The 21,345-nt window shown below is 44.7% G+C and overlaps 1 protein-coding gene across 1 annotated transcript in view; it reads left to right on the plus strand.

The window, feature by feature from the left end:
• COL7A1 (collagen type VII alpha 1 chain) overlaps positions 1–21,345 on the plus strand; it is a 350,074-nt gene that overhangs the window by 298,854 nt on the left and 29,875 nt on the right. The window contains exons 102-108 of the mRNA XM_029597520.1: positions 2,051–2,086; positions 6,278–6,334; positions 6,985–7,056; positions 7,723–7,794; positions 9,180–9,215; positions 9,305–9,385; positions 17,910–17,963. Of these exons, the coding sequence (XP_029453380.1) occupies positions 2,051–2,086; positions 6,278–6,334; positions 6,985–7,056; positions 7,723–7,794; positions 9,180–9,215; positions 9,305–9,385; positions 17,910–17,963 (408 nt within the window). The remainder of the gene's footprint in view (positions 1–2,050; positions 2,087–6,277; positions 6,335–6,984; positions 7,057–7,722; positions 7,795–9,179; positions 9,216–9,304; positions 9,386–17,909; positions 17,964–21,345) is intronic.

The raw sequence follows: 21,345 nt of genomic DNA on the forward strand, positions 1-21,345 counted from the left end.
ATGAGCGCGCCGGTGCACACATATTATAAAATCCAATGGCACACGCAGGGAAGGGATTTTAGCAAAATATTTGCGGCGATGCAATCAGGCCTCCCCGAATGCCCTCTCAGTCCGCTCCAATTAAGGAGTGGACTAGGAGGGAACTTTCCTATCTCTAACCCTTCCCTTCCTACCTTTTCTCCTTTCCTCCCTGACCCCAACCTAATCCACCCTCTCCCTAATTATTTTATTTTAATACTTACTGCTCCCCAGAAGGAGAAGTAATCTCCACACACCAGCCAGCTGCCAGTGAGTGCTTCCCCAGGACAGCGGCTAATGGCGCTGTCCTGGCCCACCCCCCGCCCTGCCCTTCCCCACCCAGACCATGCCACCCGCCCTCCCCAGCTGGACCCGGCCCTTTTGCAGGGCTTGGCACTTAATCGCGTAACGGGGATTATGCACGTGGCTGGACCCATTCTAAAATGCACGCAGCGAGCGCAAGGACCGGCCATTTGCATAACCCCCATTTATGGGTGTGGCCCTTTTAAAATCAGGACAAATATGAATAATAGCTATATAATTTAATAAAAAGTCAAATAAAAGATAGGGCGCCAGTGCTAACATACAGATTATGTATGGGCTGCAAATCGGGATTGATAATCATGAATCAGCTAGCGTCGTGCACGAAAGGCTAGAAAAAAACAGGTTGATTGACATGTGCAGTTAATTCTCGAGCACAAGCTTATGCTTAAATAAAAAATAAAAATACAAATGATCCACATCAAAACAAAGAAATATAGGAGAACGGTTTAAAAAGCACAAAAAAAATGGTCAAGTATATTTAAAAAGAAAATCTGTATGCCTAATACGAAAATTGAGAAAGATTACTTTTTGCAATCAAAGGGTGTGGCTACGGTGGCGGCCATGGCACCATCCATAACAAACCTCTATGTAGCTAAGTTCAAAGAAAAATTTTACAAGATAATGATTACTCAATTAATATTAAATTATGGTGCAGATATGTAGATGACATGGAAGGGCAATGTTGATCGATTGAATTTATTTTATACATGGTTGATAGCCTAGACACCAATCTTAAATTCAGCATGGTTTTTGAAAAGGAATCTATCTCATTTTTAGATATCCATATCACATTTAGTAAAGGCAGAGTCTGTACTGACGTATGCCTACAGATGCTAATAAATTATTAGATTATACTAGTTTCCATAGTAGGGCCCTTAAAAATACCTTCCCTACTCACAGTTTTTGAGATTTTGTAGATTATGTATGAAGGATGGGATTTTTAATTTAAGATCAGATGAAATGAAATCAAGGTTTATAAATAAAAGTTATCCAGAAAAATGCATTGATTCTGGTTATAAGCTTGCATTAGAATAAAATAGACAAGATTTGTTGAAACCAAAAAAGAGAGAACACATTGATAATAATATTGTTTGTTCCTTGACCTTTACGAATAAGTCAGTGAATATTTGCAAGGTGTTAAAGAAACAATGGACAATACTGCCAAGTCTCAAATGTTTTGAGAATAAAAGGTTATTAATTGTTAATAAATGTGGACGAAACCTAAAAGATTTGCTCATTCCATCACTCCCACAGAAATAAATCAGAGACATTAGACCACCTGGATATCGCCCTTGCGGCTCTTGTTCAGTTTGTAAAGTTAATCTTAAGACAAATAGTATTAACATAACCGGCCTGCGTCGTGCATATTTTCTTCCATTCTGTGAATTTAAACAGCAATATAAATAAAGGAATCCCTGTACGTAAGGCGACTGGCTTATCCCTACTTTGTTTTCTTCCTGGCTTTGTTTGACCATCTTCCTTGTTGTTTTTTTAGTCAGAACTCAACTGTACAGCACTCCAAAGAGTTCCAGCCTTCCACTGTAGCAATGTCCATTTTAGGCTGAATAATCACTGGCCCATAATCTTCTTGTACATCTGTCCTATGGCGGGGATTTCTGTTAGAAGAATGCTTGTTTTCTATTATATTACAGCACCAGTGTATCTTGTGAGGATGGCCTCTTCTTAGCTAATTTTTCTTTTCAAACAGGGTGATTCTGGGCCCATGGGACTGAAAGGCGACAAGGTAAGCGCTGGTCTTTACAAGATATTTTTTCATTGATCCATGACAATCCAACTTCATAAAAAGGTATCTGCTACTAAGTGGTGTATGAATATATGTATGTTATGTGTTTGTTAGTGAGCCATTGTGTGTGTTACATAGTAACATAATAGATGACAACAGTTAAAAACCAACTGCCTATCTAGTCTGCCCAGTTATTTTGGTCTACAATGCCAAGTATATAGCCTACCTGTAGAAGCTTGATCACTGGCACTTGTAGGGTACTGCACTTTATTATCTCAATGATATTAATCATGTGTATTAGTTATTGAGTGATGATGTAGGATAGTGAGTACATCTGTACATGAAGGTGAGAGTGTGATTCTGAAATGAGTTAACTGAAGTGTGACCATGAGATGTATAGTCTAACATCCGAGCTGGGCATATTAGTAGAGTCTCTAATATAAAATTGATTAGTCATATATGCAGATAAGATATGTTGGGAAAGGATCAATATGTCTTCTGTAAAGGGAAGTTCTGTAAGGGTGTTAATAAGCATGTGGATAAGGTGGATCTAGTTGATATAGTATACATGGATGTTCAAAGAGCTTTAGATAAGGTCTCACACTAACTGCTTTTAATGACACTAGGTAGTTGTGGAAAAACAGAGAAGTCCTCTCATGGATACAAAAATGGATGAAAAATAGAAATCGAACAGTGGAACTATTTGCAGTGGAGGAAGATAAACAGTAGTAGTCTTCCTAAAAGGATCAGTGCTGGAACAAGTTCAATTCAATATATTTATAAACATTTTGGAAAAGGGAGTAAATAGTGAGGTCACAATGTCTGCAGAAGATTTCACAAAACTGAGCAAGTGAGCAATAAAATGGCAAATGAGTTTCAATATTGACTAAAGCAAAATAATGTTTACAATATTTTGTTTGGTTTGTACTATTGTTTTTTGCAGTTTAGCCTGGATTAGTTAGAGTGGCTGATTAATATATGGCTATAAATGATTATTTTATTATTTTGATTTAGAGCTGCTATAGGATTTCCTTCAAGTTTATGATTTCCTTTGATTGAGATTTTTATTGTGTTTTGTATTTTATGTGTTATGTCTGTTTTATTGTGGTTATTGGTTTGTCATTTTTTGTATTGTTAGTATGTTATGATGTTATTTTGATGTCTATTATATATTTTTAAGTATTGTAATATGTTTCTATATATTTCATGACTTGTGTTATTTGTTTTATGCTTTGCTGCCACATGCCTTTTGGAAAAGACAATTTATCAAATCTAAGAATCTGGGAAAAAGAATGCTCTTTTCATATGTAATAGCAGACTCTAGAGGAATCATTACCACTCAGGAAGGAGACCTTAGAGTTACTGTGGATAATATCTTAAAACATAGATCCAATGACTCATAGAATATGAAAAATTATTAAGAAAGGATTCACAAATCAAACAGAAAGGGGCAGATTTTCAAGGGGTACGCATGTTGAATAGGCTCGGCAGCGCGCACAAGCCCCAGGATGCAGGTAAGTCCCGGGACTTTCCTGGGGGGCGTGTCGTGGCTGCGCGTCTTCTGGGGCGGGGCCGTGGGCGTGGTTCCGGCCTGGGGGCATTTCGGGGGCGTGGCCGAGGCCTCCAAAACTGCTCTCAGGCTGGGGAATCGCGCGCTGGCTGCCAGCCCGGCGCGCGTAAGTTACGCCTGCCTCGGGCAGGTGTAACTTTCGAAATAAAGGTAGGGGGGAATTAGTTAGGGCCGGGGGGGTGGGGAAGGGAGGGGAAGACGGGGGGAGGCGGAAGGAAAGTTCCCTCTGAGGCCGCTCCGATTTCGGAGCGGCCTCAGAGGGCCTCCTGACCCCCACAAGACTTGCCAAAAGTCCAGCGGGGGTCCGGGAACGACCTCCTGCACTCGAATCGTGTTGCCGTACGGCCGGCGCCATATTACCGTACGGCAATATGCCGATTATATAAAATCGGAGTGGCCTCATTCCCTCCGAGGCCGCTCCGATTTCGGAGCGGCCTCAGAGGGAACGGAGGCAGGCTGCACGGCTCGGCATGCGCAGGCTGCCGATTTTGGGCAGCCTTGCGCGTGCCGACCCCGGATTTTAATGGATACGCGTGTATCTATTAAAATCCGGCGTACTATTGTTTGTGCCTGGTGAGTGCAATATGGCCATATGGCCATATTGCCGTACGGCAAAATGGCGCCGGCCGTACGGCAACACGATTCGAGTGCAGGAGGTCGTTCCCGGACCCCCGCTGGACTTTTGGCAAGTCTTGTGGGGGTCAGGAGGCCCCCCCAAGCTGGCCAAAAGTCCCTGGGGGTCCAGCGGGGGTCTGGGAGCGATCTCCTACGCTCGTGATGTCGAGGGATAGGAACCAAAATGGCGCCGGCGCCATTTTCTATCAACGCACCCGTGGCCTGAGAGTGGAAGATCACAACGGGACCCCCCCCCACTGGACCCCAGGTAATTTAAGACATTGGGGGGGTTCGGGAGGGTGGGGGATTTATTTTAAAGGGTCGGGGTGGCTTTTAGGGATGTTTTAGTGTGCCGGTTTTCCCACCCTCCCCCTTCCCCTCCCCTTCCCCCGATTTATGATTTTTGACGATAAATCGGGGGAATTCCTATTAAATATCGACTCTAACGATTTTTGACGATTTAAAATATATCGGACGATATTTTAAATCGTCAAAAAACAATTCACATCCCTAATAACCAGAAAAGGTACGAAGAAAGATAGCAAAGATGATTAGGTGTATAAAATCACTTTCATATGTAGAGAGACCCAAAAAATTAGAACACAAAAGTCCAAATTTTAAAAGCTTGGCATGCACAAAACGCGGGGAATATGCACATGGCTGGGTCACGCGCACACCAAGCGCAGTTTAAAAACGGCCCAGCCATGCACATTTCCCCCGGTACATGTGGAAGTGGTGGGCTCCTTGAAAGGGATGAGCCGGGGGGACGGGGTCTGGGCAGGGCGGGGGCCAACCGGGACAACGGTCATTAGGCCCTGTCCCAGGGAAGTGCGCACCGGCAACTGGCCGGCGTGCGGAACTTACTTCTCCTATTCAGATGAAGTAAGTTCCAAAACAAATAAAAAAGGTAGGAAAAGGGGTTTTAGGGATTGGGGAGGAGAGGAGAAGAGAGGAGAGGGGAAAAGGGAGGCAGAGTAGGAAAGGGGATAGGAAAGTTCCCTCCCAGTCCACACCTTAATTGGAGCGGACTGGGTGGAAAATGGTTTAAGCCCAATCACGTCGCCACATGTATTTTCTTAAAATTCCCACCCTTGCGTGTGCGAGACACCACCTGCCCGCATGTGCACACGAGAATCGTATTTTATAACATGTGCACGCACCAGGAGCCTTTTAATTTTGGAAAAGAGACGACTGAGAGGAAACACTACAGAGTTATATAGTGAAAGAAAATAGGGAATTATTCTTCTCGATATCTTATAATACAGAAACTAGAAGGTGCCCTAGGTTTAAAGTACTTCTTTCTATGGCAAACTATCAGGCTTTGGACTTTATTGTCATGGGACATTGTGGAGGCAAACAGTAAAACTGGGTTCAAAAGGAGATTAGGGAAAATGTATGCAAGCTTGATCAGTCCTATGCACAATGTTATGTGTGCTCCTCCAGGTTCTCCTAAACCATGATTGCTAGCAATTGGAATAACAGTGGATGGACAGTTTACACATGCCCTGTTTCTTCTTTCAGCACCCACAGCTGGACGCTTTCAGTCATAGGATGCCAGGCTAGGTGGAACTTTGTTCTCATCCCCTTTGGCCAGTCTTATGACTTATTAATGTCATAATCATTCAATGTAATATGATGGGATCATCCCTCATGGTGTGTGTCTGTGTATAGATACATAGGAGTTGGGGGTACTGGCTTCCATTATGCATGGGTCAAAAACAGTTTTCTGTACACCCCACTATGAAATTGTTCCAGCTTCCAGGATAATATCTCCAAACTGGATTGTTTTGCACATCTCAAGACAGGAATGAACCTCCCTCTTAAGCCAGGATATGTTAGGTTATCTGTCTCTCAAATTTGCTGCTAGTGTTTTTCTTAATATTTGCATTGTATCCCCTGCATGGATGTGTCAGGGTTGATTTTTCATTTGCTTCTGATACAGCAAGTGCAAAGATTTATACTTAAAACTCGTAACACTCTGGTTTGTATTTCTTGGTGGTATGCAGGGTGAAACAGTAACAGTGGAAGGACTTGCAGGAGCCAGAGGGAACAAGGGAGAACCAGTAAGAACCAAATGGCATTTAATACTAACTGTTAAGTACTACACTAGAGATGCAGGGTATGCATGATAAACGTAGCCGATCCTGTGGCTGGCATCTTGTGCAAGGCATTCAAACATCTTACAATGCCTGGATTTATTTTCCATGAAGATGAAGTAGCGCTATTATTTAATTTGGTTTAGCAGAACAATTGTTTAATTTGCAGTGGAATGTGGATAAAAAGAGGAGGATAAGTGTATGGATAAGTGCTACCTCTCAACCCCAGAACCTTTAATCAGCCAAATGGGATGCTTACATTCCTATTATAGATGACAACAAGAATTCATAGAAGTGGAACATTGAGGCTTCTGTTCACTTTTTCTTTCTAACTTGTCAAACTTCCTATTTTAAAATCTCATGTTCCCCTCTTTTTGGTTTCTGACCTGAAGTGAATAAAAAATGTAATAACTTTCAAGGGTTTTCCCATCAAAGTGAAATAAAGTAGTCCACTTTTTTGATTTGTTGCACACTTAAAGAATCGCAGTCCTAAGATGTTTCTAAAACATTTATTTTAAAAAAAAAATGTACTTAAATACATTTTGTAATTCAGCCATAGAAAAAGGATTTATTTGAAAATAGGAGTACATACAACTATGTTTCTTTTTGCCCTTTAGGGTGATCGTGGCTTGAAGGGATCAGAAGGGGATAAAGGAGATAAAGGAGACCAAGGCCATAACGGAGAAAAGGTACAAAGTCAATTTAGACTTCAAATGGAAGGGTGGTAGGAAGAGAGAATGACAGTACAAAGGGTACCTGTCTATGCACCACTCTGAGGTAAGGACCAGTCAAGTCTCTATATGAGAATAGAACCCTGGCTTCCTAGAAGATGGCTCAGGTCACCAAAACAGATTCATTAAGAGAAGGGGACGCACTAGGTAAGACGGTATGCAATATCATACTGTAATACTTTGAGATGCCTGCTTTTATAGTACTTTGGATGGTTTGGGTAGAAATCGCTAACAAGAAGTAGTGAGCACAGAGAAAAAACTATGAGGAAGGTAACTGGGTGTATAATAGATTTTTTTCTTGTTACTAATTTCTAAAATAAACAATGTAACATAATAGATCTCAATTCAGCAACAGTGAGAGAAGAAGGGTAGATTTTTTTGTATATAATATATGTCAAGGAGCAGTCATTTTTCTCAAGTAAACATTAGGTACCAAGAATAATTTTAGCAAAAGTTAATTAACACAATTATCAAGAATTGCAAAGGCAGTATTTAGTCATTTTTTTGTAGGTAAAGATTTCTGTAAGAAATTATATTTGTGATTAATTTTGGCCATGTGTGTGGGAAAGACGTTCTTTGTCCCCTTCCTTCACGTCCAGTGATCATTGCTGTCTGGTTTAATAGGGAGTGAAAGGCGAGCAGGGGGAAAAGGGCTCCACAGGCTTCCCAGGGGCCCGTGGTCCTGGAGGGCAGAAGGTAAGAATGATGTATGGTATGTATAGATCCTTTCGCTGTAATATTGTCAACCCCACTTTGACCATTCAGAAATCCTCAAGGAATCTAGAAGGTACACATTGAGATGTTCAGGTACTGACATGAAAAGAGTTATTCACATTCAGAGTTTGCTGTGGGGGTGCCACAGATCTTAGTTTTCTCGTGTGATTGGGATTTACGTACCTTGCCAGTCTCATCCCTCCTCCCAGCCACATCAAATAAAATAGGGTGAATTTTCAGCAGGAGAAACCTTTCCCTTCTCACAGCAGCTCAGTTTTGCTGCTGAAAGAAAGGGGCAATCTCTAGAGGCCTCTCCAGGGGTGAGAAGAAGGTTTCGTCGCCTAAGTGCGTATTTTCAATGTAAGATGGCTAAATTCAATCACAACCCACCGAACCTAAATGGCAGACCTAATTCTAGGCAGAGAGGTGAATTTTAAAAGCCTGACGCGTACATCAGTTGGGGGATGCACGCACAAGCCGGGCTGGCGCACTGACCGAATTTTAAAAGCCGCCCAGGTAGGTGCCTATCTCCCACTGCACGCACATTTCCAGATTTCTCAAAAAGGGGCATGATGTAGGCATAGTCGGGGTAGGAAACAGGCATCTTGGGGCGAGACCAAGAGATGGGTGCATAAATACTTAAGCACCTGGGCACGCGCCCAGGTCCAGTGGCACGTAAGTTTACTTCTGCTATGGAAGAGATGTAAGTTAAAAAAATAAATAAAAACTAGCCATAACTGAGGTGATTTAAGGGTCTGGGGTAACTGGGGGGGAGTGAAGGCTATTAAGCTAGAGGGGTTTGGAGGACCTGGCTGTTAACTGGGCAAAATGGTGGACAAACCGATGAAATTGGAAATAGCATGGGCGCGCGCCCCTTTTAAAATCCCCTAACTTACATGGAAGAAGCAGGATTTGCACGTCCACGCATGGATAGGCTATTTTTGAACATGTGCACAAATTATAAAATGGCCAAGTATTTACTTATTTATTAGTTTTTCTATCCCGACATTCATAGAAAACATCACTTTGGTTTACAACTTATTAACAATTGCACAGTTAAAAAAACATTTGGATTTCCAATAACAAATCATAGCCATAAAATACATAAAATATCTGGGCACACCGAAGAGCGTCCACGCGCCGGTTTGAAAGTTACCAACAGAGAGATTTTGGCTGCCCAGATTTAGGTTCATACTCATCCATAACTTTGTGCAACTAAAAATGAAGCCAAGATTTCCGGCTGAGATTTTAATTGGCAATCTTCGATCTCAGACATTCCCAGGAAAAATAAAATAAAAACCGAAACTGAAGGCATATGTATGGTAAATCTATATCCAAATGTGAACATTTATGCTATCTTTTGCCAGGGTGAAGTTGGACAGTCTGGAGAACCTGGAGAACCAGTAAGCATCCTTCCCCAATTCGCTAATTTATCTGCTTCTGTGCAGCATCCAACCGGGAAATGTCACTTCTCTTTTGCTTTCTTTCCCAGGGCTCATCAGGCAAAGATGGAATTTCAGGCAGCCGAGGGGAGAAAGGAGATGTCGGACCCTTAGGAATGCGAGGCCCTAAGGTTGGAAACATATTAGTTTTGTTGTTATCCAACTTCTCCCTCTATGTGAATAAAATCTTGCAGTGTGCTAACAAAGCGTCTGGATATTGGTGGGTCTTATCAAATGCTTAGTGCAAAGGGAAGATCTTCAGATGTTTTGGAAACATGGGTATAGCCAAAGACTAAATCTCCTAATATTCACTTGCCTGATTAGCCTTTTTGAGTGATAATCAGCAGTTATTCCCTATGCCTAATACTTTTTCCATGACTGTGAGACACTCTCTGCTCTTTCTGTTCTTTCGTGTACCTCCGCTCATTAATTACATTCACACTGCTGCATCCATGTCTATCACTCTGAAATAACGACTCTGCTTATTTATTGGACATGATTTGGTATGCTCCACATGCTGTGTACCTCAGTAGTACATATATGTGAAATATGGATTGTCTTGTAGCAGGGCCGGTGCTTCCATTAGGCAAACTAGGTGGTTGCCTAAAGCACCTAGATTTTGGGGGCAGCAAATTCCTACCAGTGGGAGGTCTACAGAGGTGCTGCACCATCACCAATACCATCAAAGAAGGGAGTTCTGTGTTGGAGCCACTGCTGCCAGTTGTTGTTGGGGAGATAGGGGGAATGGCAAAGGTTCGCCCTGGGTGCCAAATATGCATGCACTGGCCCTGTCATTTCCTTCCCAAGAGTTGTGACCTCATCTTGCATTATTTTTACTACCGTTCTGGAAAAGTCTGTATTCCTGATCATTCCCCAGATCAGTCCAGATAAGTAGGTTTTACATCCCTACCAGCAGATGGAGGATGAGAATAAAAACCTTTCAGGCACTGCTAATAACCGAGAGTGCCACCTACAGTCCTTCAGTATTTCTCTGTCTCCAGCAGATGGTAGAAGTACAAATCTGTAGTCTGAGAGAAATTTAAAAAATAATAATAATAAAGAGACAGAAGTTATCAGAAGAGGTGCTCCCTGAGGTGTTAGACATCTTTGTGGGCCATCTGTCAGCTAGAGACGGGTGAGCGGGGGATTGGTAATCCCTGTCTGGTCTCTGCTTGCAACATCCAGAGGGATTGATATCCCAGGTCTAGCTCCCTCTCTCCTTCCATGTCTCCTCCCCAGGGCCTTCAGGGAAGTATGCCTTTTTATTGAGGGTTTTCTCCTGAAAGGGAATTGTGCCTTTAATTTGTTTAAAAAAAAAAAGTCTAAGCTTTCTCCTGCAAGGCCTGTCAGGCGGTGTGAGGCTTCACCAGGAACTGATCAAGCCATGGGGTGTGATAGTATCAGGCCTTCGAATGCCTCGGGGTCCAGAGCAGTTTGAAGAGGGTGGATTGCGCTGGCGGCAAGATTACTGTGATCACGCATCTCGGTGGGCTTGATTAACCGTGTGGTGCTGCAATCAGGCCACATGCACAGGGAAAATGGCAATGACTTCTCTGCAGGGGATCTTGCAAGGTGGTGGCTCACAGCATGGCCGGTTTAAATCAGCCGTAATGTGTTCGGACTGTGCCTCAGGTGGGGGGGGGGGGATACCGAGGCAAACAGCAGGCGGAGAGTTGCCAGGTCAGAAGAGCCTGCAGCAGAGGTCCCTGGGAGGATTGGCGATGTGGCTAATTTAACTGAGGTGTGCAGTAGGAAGCAGGTGGCTTCTGGGACACCTAGAGACTCCCCCCTACCCTATCTCTGATGGTCCAAGCTGCAACAGAGGATCAGAAACGGGGGTGGGAGAGTTTAATGGCAGCAAACAAGCCGAGGATTCCATGGAGATGTAAGATTTCTCAGCAGTTTTGTTTTGCTCCTTCTCAAGGCCTATTTGACAAGGAAGGGGGCAGGGAAGAAGCGGTCCCTGGACCTTCAGCCATGGCGCACCTCTAAGAAGGTGAAAGATGGCCCCAGCGGGAGGCTCTGGGGGCTTGGGATCTGGGGACTTGCTCAGACGTCTGGTTCTGGGGCATGCTGCAGTTCAGGATGAGGACAAGTCCAATGACCTGCAGGAGGATACTGCGGATGATCCGGGAAATAATAGTCCTATAGATGTTATTCCACAGGGGGATCTGGATGCTGATCCTGATGCTGATCCAGACATGGACAAGGACACCAAGGATACGGATAAAGTGCCAGTGGCTGAAGGAGATGACCTGAGAGTTGTCCGATTGTTCAGGAAGGTGGAGTTGAGGCTACTTATTCCACGGGTCCTGGAGGAGTTAGGAATTAAGCCGCCCAAGAAGAGTCAGATAATGAAAGGGTGCACCCGGTTCTAGATGGATAACGTGGCCCTCCAAGGACCTTTCCAGTGCCCAAAAAGGTGAAGAAGTTAGTAAATCAGGAGCGGGATTCTCCTGAGGCGGGCTTCAAGGTCAGTAGGGCGATGGCTAAGTTATACCTGCTGACGGAGGAGACTATGGACCTGTTGATGATTCCTAAAGCGGATGCTTCGGTCTCAGCAGTGTCCAAAAAGAAAACTATTCCAGTGGCGAGGTTGGCTATACAGAGGGATGTGCAGGACAGTAAACTGGAGATTCAGTTAAAACGGATGTTTGAGGTCTCCGCCTTGATGCTGCGGGTGGCTATCTATGGTAGCCTCATGCAGAGGGCCTGTTTATGCTGGGTACAGAAAGCTCAGGAGAAGGATTCCTCCCAGACAGCCAATTCCATGTAGGTGGCCCGGTTGGAGCCTGGGGTAGCCTACATGGCGGATATGCTGTATGATGTGATGCGCATGTCAGCCAGAAGTATGGTCTCAGCAGTTATGGCACGTCAACGAATGTGGTTGCGTAACTGTTCAGTGGATATGTGGTCCAAGACCCAGCTCTGTAATCTTCCCTTTCAGGGGAAGCTGCTCTTCGGTGAAGGTCTCGTTAATCTGATTAGGCAGCTGGGGGAGTCAAAATGAAACAGATTGCCAGAGGTCAAGAAGAGTAGCAAGAAGAATTTTCCTCCCTGTCATGCTTTTTGGGATATAAGGAGGTTTCGTTCCAGCAAGAGTGCTTCAGGATCCGGACAAAAACAGACCTCGGGAAGGCAGCAATCATTTTGGGGTACCAGCAGACCCTCTAAGGGCTCTTCCAGTGAGGGGACCAGAGTAGGAAAGTCTTCACAATGAGGCCATGGGGGTCCACTGTTCCATAGAGGCTGTAGGGGGAAGATTATCTCACTTTTACGGGGAGTGGGACCAAGATCATTTCAGACCAATGGGTCCCTGGAGATGGTAAAGGATGGTTACACCTTAGAATTTTCATGCCCAGTCAGAGAAGCCTTTCTGGAGTCTCATTGCTCATCTCAAAGCAAATGAAAGGCAGTCCGGGACATTCTACTTCAACCGCAAAAGCTATTGTTCCAGTTCCGCCTGCAGGGAAGGGACAGGGGAGGTACTCAATTTATTTCATGGTCCCCAAGAAGGAAGGCACCTTTCGGCCTATTCTGGATCTTCAGAAGGTCAATCTGTCATTATGGGTGCTGTGCTTTTGTATGGAGACATTACAGATGGTAATAGCAGCGCTCCGCAGGGGGGAGTTTCTGGCATCATTGGACCTGACAGAAGCCTTCCTGCATATCCCCATACAAGCAGAACATCAGATGTTTCTGAGGTTCATGGTGTTAGGGCAGCACTTCCAGTTCTGAGCTCTCCCTTTCGGGCTGATGACAGTACTGCAGACAAAGGTGATGATGGTGGTAGCGGCGGCTCTCAGAAGAGAAGGGATATTAGTCCATCTTTACCTGGCTCATTTGAGCAAAGTTGGAGGAGGAAGGAAATGAGAGGCGGTCCAGGACATACTACTTCGACTGCAAAAGCTATTGTTCCAGTTCCACCTGCAAGGAAGGGATGGGGGAGGTACAGGTCATGGAAAGGTTGCAATCACTGGGTTGAGTGATAAACCTGGCAAAGAGGCATTTAGTGCCCATCCAGTCTTGGAATACCTAGGTATACGATTCAACACCCGGATTGGCCAGGTGTTCCTGACTTCAGACAGGATTGTGAAGTTGCAGGCACAAATAACTTATCTATAACACCTTGTGGTGCTCAGGGTCTGAGATTATTTGCAGGTGGTGGGCTCCATGGCATCCACGCTAGATTTAGTGCTGTGGGTGTTTGTTCACATGCATCTGCTACAGAGGGTGATTTTATTCCATTGGGATTCATTGTTAGAGGATTATCATCTTCCCTTACCTCTGCAGTAGGAATCCAGATCCAGTCTCTCATGGTGGCTGTCTTCCCACAATTTGGAAAAGGGAGTGGACCTGGAGATTCCAGACTGGGTGTTGGTGACCACTGATGCCAGCCTCAAAGGTTGGAGGGTGGTCTGTCAGGGGCAGAGTGCAAGGTTGGTGGGCGCCAGCGGAAGAGGCCTGGTCTATCAGTTGCCTAGAAACGAGGGCGGTGCGCAGACTGTTGTTGTTCCTTCCGCAGGTTCGTGGGAAGATGGTGAGGATCATCTCAGACAATGCGACCATGGTGGCATACATCAATCGTCATGGAGGGATGAAGATTCGCACGGTAGCCCTGGAGGCTCAGGAGCTGTTTGTCTGGGCAGAGTTGCATCTGGAAGGAATAGCAGCATCACATGTCACAGGAGTCAACAATGTGCAGGCAGACTTCCTCAGCAAGCAGAGGCTAGACTCAGAGGAATGGGAGTTATCCTTGGAGGCCTTCAACCTCATTTGCTCCAGGTGGGGCTACCACTGCTGGATCTGATGGCATCACATGACAATGCCAAAGTGGCTCAGTTGTTCAGTCGCAGGCGAGAGTTCAGGTCTGAGGGGATGGATGATCTGGTTATGCCCTGGCCGAAAGGGATCCTGCTCTACATGTTTCCTCCCTGGCCTCTCCTAGGTTGGGTCTTGCTTCACATAAGGGTCACCCAGGAAGGGTGATTTTGGGGGCTCCAGAGTGGCCATGCCATCCATGGTTCATAGATCTGGTACTTCTCTCAGTAGACGGCTCTCTCAGGTTGGTTCATCTACAAGAGTTGCTTCAACAAGGACCCATCTTTTCGGATTGGGTGAATCACTTTTGTCTTGCAGCTTGGCTTTTGAGAAGCGATGCTTGTGGCTGAAAGGATATTCTGAGCCGGTTATTGCCACCTTGCTGCAGGCTAGGAGGCCTGCTACTTCCCTAGTGTATTCCAGTTTGTGGAAGGTATTTGAGTCCTGATGTTCGGAGGAAGGTCTAGATCAGTTGCAGGTGGACCTCCCTCACATCTTGGCTTTTTTGTAATGGGAGTTATCAAAGGGATTGGCTTATAATTCACTCCAGGTTCAGATGGCAGCCTTGGGATGCCTTAGAAGCAAGTTGTGGGGAAGGTCTTTGGCCTCTCATCCGGATGTCATTCACTTTCTGAAGGGAGTCAAGCATTTGCAGCCTCCACTGCAGAAGTTGTATCTGGAATGGAACCTTAATTTGGTCCTATGGGTGCTGTGTGGTCCTCCTTTTGAGTCTCTATGAGGGGTATTGGTGAAGGATCTCACCTTGAAGATGGTTTTTTGGTGGCAATTTGTTCAGCCAGACAGATTTCGGAGCTTCAGACTTTGTCATATAGAGATCCTTTCTTGAGGATTGCAGATGATGGTGTGATGCTGCATAGGGTTCTCTCCTTTTTACCAAAGGTAGTTTCCTCGTTATTTTATTTATTTATTTATTTAGAAACTTTTATATACCGGTATTAGTGGGGACATCATACCGGTTCACATATCAACTGAAAGGCTTGGAAAGTACATATCAACAGGGAGAATATAACAGGGAAGGGGATAAACAATTAAACATAGGCAGAATGGAGGATAGATTAAATAACAAAACAAGATGTCGTAACAAGAGAATAACAATTTACAAAGTAATTATCTCCTTAATGTAAGGAAAAGGGCGGTCTCCTGTGAGGGAGCAGACTGAGGTGAGGATGGTGAGAGCTTTTAGTTTTTAGTTTCTTTTTGAATTTGATCGCACATGGTTCTAGGCGCATGTGGACAGGTAGTGAGTTCCAGAGAGCTGGACCGGCAATGGAGATGGCGCGGTCGCGGGTAGAGGAGAGATGAGCTGTTTTCAATGAAGGTACATGTAGGGTACCTTAGCTGGCAGATCTGGTGGTACGGGTGGATTGGGGGGCAGTGAAGGGGAGGTCGAGCCAGTTGGAGTTGTGGCTATGAATGGACTTATGAACTATGGTCAGAGTTTTGTAGTGTATGCGGGAGAGGATAGGGAGCCAATGAAGATCCTTGAGGATGGGGGTAATGTGTTCATGTTTACGTGTGTTGGTGATGAGTCTTGCGGTGGCGTTTTGCAATAATTGAAGAGGTCTTATCGAAGACAGGGGGAGCCCTAGAAGGAGTGAATTACAGTAATCAAGTTTGGAGGTGAGGGTGGCTTGTATCACTGTGCGGAGATCTTGGGTGTATAGCAGGGGTCGGAGTTTCTTCAGAACGTTAAGTTTGAAGAAGCCTGCTTTGAGGATAGCGTTAATGTGGGGTTTCATGCTAAGATTGGGATCAAGGAGGACACCAAGGTCCCCGACGGAGGGTTGAGCTGTGAGGAGGTTAAGTTTAGGGTCATTGGGCTGGAGGTCAGGGGGGTGTGAGGATATGTGGAGGAGTTCAGTTTTGTTTGTGTTGAGGGTAAGTTGGAGATTGGTAAGGAGGGAGTTAATGGATGCAAGGCAGTTTTCCCAATGCTCCAGGGCGTCAGAAATGGAGTTGTGAATAGGAATGATGATCTGAACATCATCAGCATAAAGATAGAATTTGAGTTTAAGGTCGGAGAGGAGCTGGCAGAGAGGGGTGAGGTATACATTGAAGAGGGTAGAGGAGAGTGAAGAGCCTTGCGGGACTCCTTGTTGTAAGGGGTGTGAGGTAGATAGGTTGTTTCCAATTTTAACAGAGAACTTTCTGTTGGAGAGATAAGATTTGAACCAGGCGAGAGCTATTCCTGAACCAGACAGCGGATCTTCCCGCTTTTCCGAATTGGTCGTGGGAGACACCGCCGGCGAGAGAACTTCATTTTTTGGATGCTTGCCAGATTCTATTGCGGTATCTTAAGATCACAAACAGTTTTCATCACTCGGATCATCTCTTTGTTCTGTTCAGTGGATGAAGGAAGTCAGGCATCTAAAGCTATATCTCTCGCTGGTTAAAGGAGACAATTTTTTCTGCCTATCTTTATAAAGGACGTGCGGCCCCGTTAGGGCTACGAGTGCGTTCTACTAGGGTGCAAGCTGCCTCCTGGATGGAGTGTCACTTGTTGTTGCCTCAGGAGATCTGTAGAGATGCAACATAGTCTGTGCTTCACACTTTCACCAGACATTACTGACTGGATGTTTGGGTGCGGGAGGATGTGATGTTTGGCGAGAGTGTTTTGAGAGTGGGTCTTTCGGGATCCTGCCCAGTGGGGGAGCTTGGGTATATCCCACTTTTCTGGACTGATCTGGGGTATGAAAAGGAAAGGAAAATTGGTTCTTACCTGCTAATTTTCATTCCTGGAGTACCACAGAACAGTGCAGAGGCCTGTCCTTTTAGTTCCAAAAGACTGTTGTAGCTGTGATTAGAATTAAATTCAGAGCTTTCTGCTTGTATATATTTTAAACCAAGAAAGCTAGTCGGTTTTCAGTTCCTTATTTGGGTGTGAAGGCTCCAGTTCAGGGGGATCCAACCATGGGTTCTCTGTTCGCCCTAGAAGGGAAAGTTTGATTGAGTCGGAGAGTTTTTTCCTCTATATTAGTTTGGGTACAGGTCAATCCTGAGGGACTGCAGGTGGCCCTCTCTATTATGTAGCAGTGCCTGAAAAGTTTTTATTCTCTGCCTTCATATGCTGGTAGGGAATGAACATTATCAGTTAAGAACCAATTTTCCTTTACTGCCAATAAACAATTCTCAAAGGCATTTCCATGGGTAAAACAGCATGTGCTTTTACCTGCATTTAGAGGAGGTGTTCCCAGGGGCAGCATAAGGGCAGGCAGGGACTGCAGCAATGCATGTAGTTTTGTATTTTCCAAAGTTCACAAGGTGTTTTAGTTAGAAAAAGTACCCATAGAAAAAGGAGGTGCAAGGGTCTGTTCCACACATTTTCACTTTGAAAACTAAACAGAATCCGCAGGCAAAAAGTACACTTGGTTTTCAGTAATTCCGGCAGTGTGAAAATTGACCCCATAAAGGTTCTCCCTCAGTTAAATTTACCCTAAATCTCCTTACTTCATCTCTTTAAATTTTAGCTGCAGCTTTTATTGATCATGGCCAATCAAAGTTGTGTTCTGGCTATTTGGAAGAGGTAATCATTAGATGATTACAAAACATCATTACAATTTGCAAAATAGTGTTACCAGCTAGGAATAGTGAGATCAGCCCTAGACTACAATCAAGAGACAAGCCAGTTAAGGATAGGATGCAGTTATTCCATATTCTATGGCACAGGGTATTAAAAGAAATGTATCTTGGTGGTCATATTCATCTTCTTGTTGTTGCTGAGCCATAAATATTATACAGGTGATCAAGGAGGGATGCTCGGGCATGTTTATAATGCGGTTTGGATTAATGCTATGATTATTGTGTGTATTTCAGGGTGAAAGAGGCTTTAAAGGCAATTGTGGGCAGGATGGCGAAAAGGGTGATAAGGTAAGAGAATACAGGATGGACAGAGACATTTTTAAACAGTTATGAGTATAAGGATGTGCATTTGTTTGAAACAAAGTGGGAACATTTTATGAAAATTTACCATTTTGTTTCATTTTTAATATGAAATGAAAGAGAATCAAAATTGTATTTGTTTTCCTTTGTTTAGCTTTAAATATGAAGGCCAACCCTGCCACCACTGCTGCAGAACTAAAATACACTCCTGGGTACTCTCCCATTCCTCACTCTCCCCCCTTACCCTATAGTTTGAAATTTCTGCATGGACTGGAATGATCCCTGATTGCTTCTGCTGCTATTGGAGATGGCATCAGCAGACCAAGGCTAGCGCCATGGTTAATTTTTGCTGTACAAAGTAGTGCCATCCTAACCTGTGGCTGGTGCCCTTTTTATATGGCAAAATGTAACAATGGCAGTGGCCGTGGTCTGCCGATGCCATTTCCAATAGCAACAGCAGTGGAGCAGGAGAAACAGGGCATTCTTCCTGCCCCATGAAGATATTTCAAACTGCAGGGTAAGAAGGTCTGTGGGTGTGGGGAGGAATGGAGGAGAGCCCAGGAGTGCTTTTATTTTTACAGCAGTAGTAGAGCTCAACATTTTTTTAAATTTAATTTTGTTTTTCTTTTTAAAATTTTGTTTTTTCATTAAAAAAAAAGAAAAAAGAAAACAAAAGAAATTAAAAACAATAAAACAAAACAAAAAGAACAAATGTCGCTGCACACCCTACTGTGTAAATCAAATGAAAGGTACTAATAGAAATAGAATGTAGCGCAGATGTGGGTGCACTATTTGCGTGTTTATGTTGATGTGTATATTGTTATGAAGAAATCCCTTAATCATGATGCAATTAATGAGGGCATCTGCATAATAGGTTCATTTTTCTGGTAACTGATTTCATTCAGTGCAGTGCGGTGAGATCTTGGTTAATTTGATTAGGACAGTATCTATGAAAACTTTGCTTATAGGGAATGGATGGCCCTAGAGAAAGCATAAAGAAGTATGGAAAGTCTGTTTTTATAGGAGTTGATATTTCATTTTGGAAGTCAAGATCAGCTAATAACATTGAAACAACTACAGGAAGAATTAAAAGCTGTAATAACAATCATCCTTCAAAGGTTGTTGAAGGGGATAAAGACTGACCCTGGGGATTCATAACATACTCGTGATTATTGTAGCAATGTGTATAATCCCTGATTCCTCTGGGGTCACCGTCCCAGCCTTTGGGGCAGCTCTCCCAAGGCCAAGGACAGAGTCTCTCAAGCTGTGAGCTGGAGGCAGGATAATATGCAGGGCCAAAACTGGGCCAAGGACACATACATGAAATAACTAACTGCCCACACCAAACTTGTACTCCAAAACAAAGTTTACTGAGATTTCGGCAAAACAAAGCATTAGTAAAAATAGCAGAAAACCCCAGGAAAAATCATAGTTCTTACCCCAGTAGTTCACTCAAATCCAACAGCTTCAGTATTTTTTTCTCCCATTTTCACAGTCTCTTCCCGGTACTAATAGTATCCAGAAGAGCTGCAGGCTGAAACTTTCTGAGCCCTGCACTGAGTCCCAAGCAGGCACAGTTTCCTTCCTGGATCTGTCAGTCCCCAGCTGCAGTTGTATTTCCCTAATTCATGCACTCACTGATATCCAGAATAGCTCTAGGAAGATTCATTCTGTTCTCTTTAACAATTTCCTCCGAGTCCCATAATAACTTTCAGCCAGGTACAGTTTGTCTCCTGGTCCTTGCCAATTCCCAGTTCCCACTACAGTTACAGTTACAGTTTCCTGTTCATAACCAGATCAGTCCAGGCAAGTGGGTTTTGCATCCTTACCAGCAGATGGAGGCAGAGAACAAAAACTTTGTTCACTGCTACATATTTGAGAGTGCCACCTGCAGTCCCTCAGTATTTCTCTGTCTCCAACAGATGGTAGAGGTGCAATCCTGCAGTCTGTTTAAAAAAAAAAAAAAAGAGATAAAAGGAAAGAAGACAGAATTTGAAGCATGCTCCCTGAGGTGTTAGGTACCTTTGTGGACCATCCCTTAGGTGGAGCCAGGCGATATGGGGGGTTGGCTATCCCTGTCTGACTTTAGCCCGCTGCTTCAGGAGGTAGGTATTTATTTATTTTGCAGTATTTGTATCCCGCACCCTCCAAGGTTCGGGGCGGCTCACAACAAAAAATTCATAATATTTGGAAAAACAAAGTTAAAATAACTTAAAACATCATATAAAGCTAAAAACCGGCTCCCTTTTTCCCTCCGAGGTCTTCTTCATGCAGTCGTCCATCTTTCAGGGAAGTATTTCTGTTTCATCTTGTGCATTGTTAATTTAATTTAATTTTAAAAAAAAGGAAAAGGAAAGAAACAGGAGCTTCGGTCTGAGGGGCTCATCAGCAGGGGTGCTTCTGATCAGTGGGAGCTGTCAGCGCCGAAAGGAGTGAGAGGTAGAACTGCTCTTTGGCCACTGTGGGATCCAGGGTGCTAACTAGCAGGTTGCCGAGGCTGGTTTTTTGCCACATGCTCGTCAGGCCTGTGCAGCTGTGCCACTCAGAGGGCAGGAAACAGGCACAGCCTGTGATCAAGCACCCGGGTGTTTTTTTTTCACTAGGCCACCGCCTTTCTCCTTGTGGTAATGGCGCTGAAACAGCACATGGCAGCCTGCAGGGCATGCAGGTTGTGGTCCGCATGGCTGAATGAGGTGTCCCTATGCTCCGGCTGTGCCGGGGGGGAGAGGGAGCCTCTGCTGATGCGGCCACTGTCAAAAGGGCCACCAGGATTTTGGGGCCTGTGGAAGAGGTGCCGGGAGGACTGGAAGGTGCAGCCATGGCACAGACGTTCGAAGGCAGAAGACTGCAACTTCCAGGGAGCCCAGGGACTCTCCACCGGTCTCTTTCTCCTAAGGGGCCATCTGCAGCAGTAGACTATAGAAGGGGAGGAGAGTCAGGTGGGAGCAGACATGATGATGTCTCCGAAGATGCGGAGGAGTTCTCGGTGGATTTTGTCCTCCTCCTGCATAAGGTCTTTCTGGCAAGAAAGGGAGCAGGGGGGAAGCGGCCCAGGGAGCACCAGCCACAATTCCCTTCCAAGAGGCCAATAAGGTCTCGTCAGGAGGGTCTAGGAGCTTGCTCAGGTGCCTGGGTCTGGGGCATGATACGGGAACTGAGACGATCCAAGAGATTTGGATGATTTCGATGATCTGCAGGAAGATCCTGCAAGTGTTCCTAGAGGGGGCGATCCCATTGGGGTGGATCCGGATGCTGATACAGATACTGATCTGAATGCGAACAAGGCTGACCCTGATCTGGATGAGATGCTGATGGCAGAGGGAGATGACCCAAGAGTCGTCCGCATGTTTAGGAAAGAGGAGCTGTGTCC

Source organism: Rhinatrema bivittatum, chromosome 4 (genome assembly GCF_901001135.1).
Source record: "Rhinatrema bivittatum chromosome 4, aRhiBiv1.1, whole genome shotgun sequence".
Lineage (NCBI taxonomy): Eukaryota > Metazoa > Chordata > Amphibia > Gymnophiona > Rhinatrematidae > Rhinatrema > Rhinatrema bivittatum.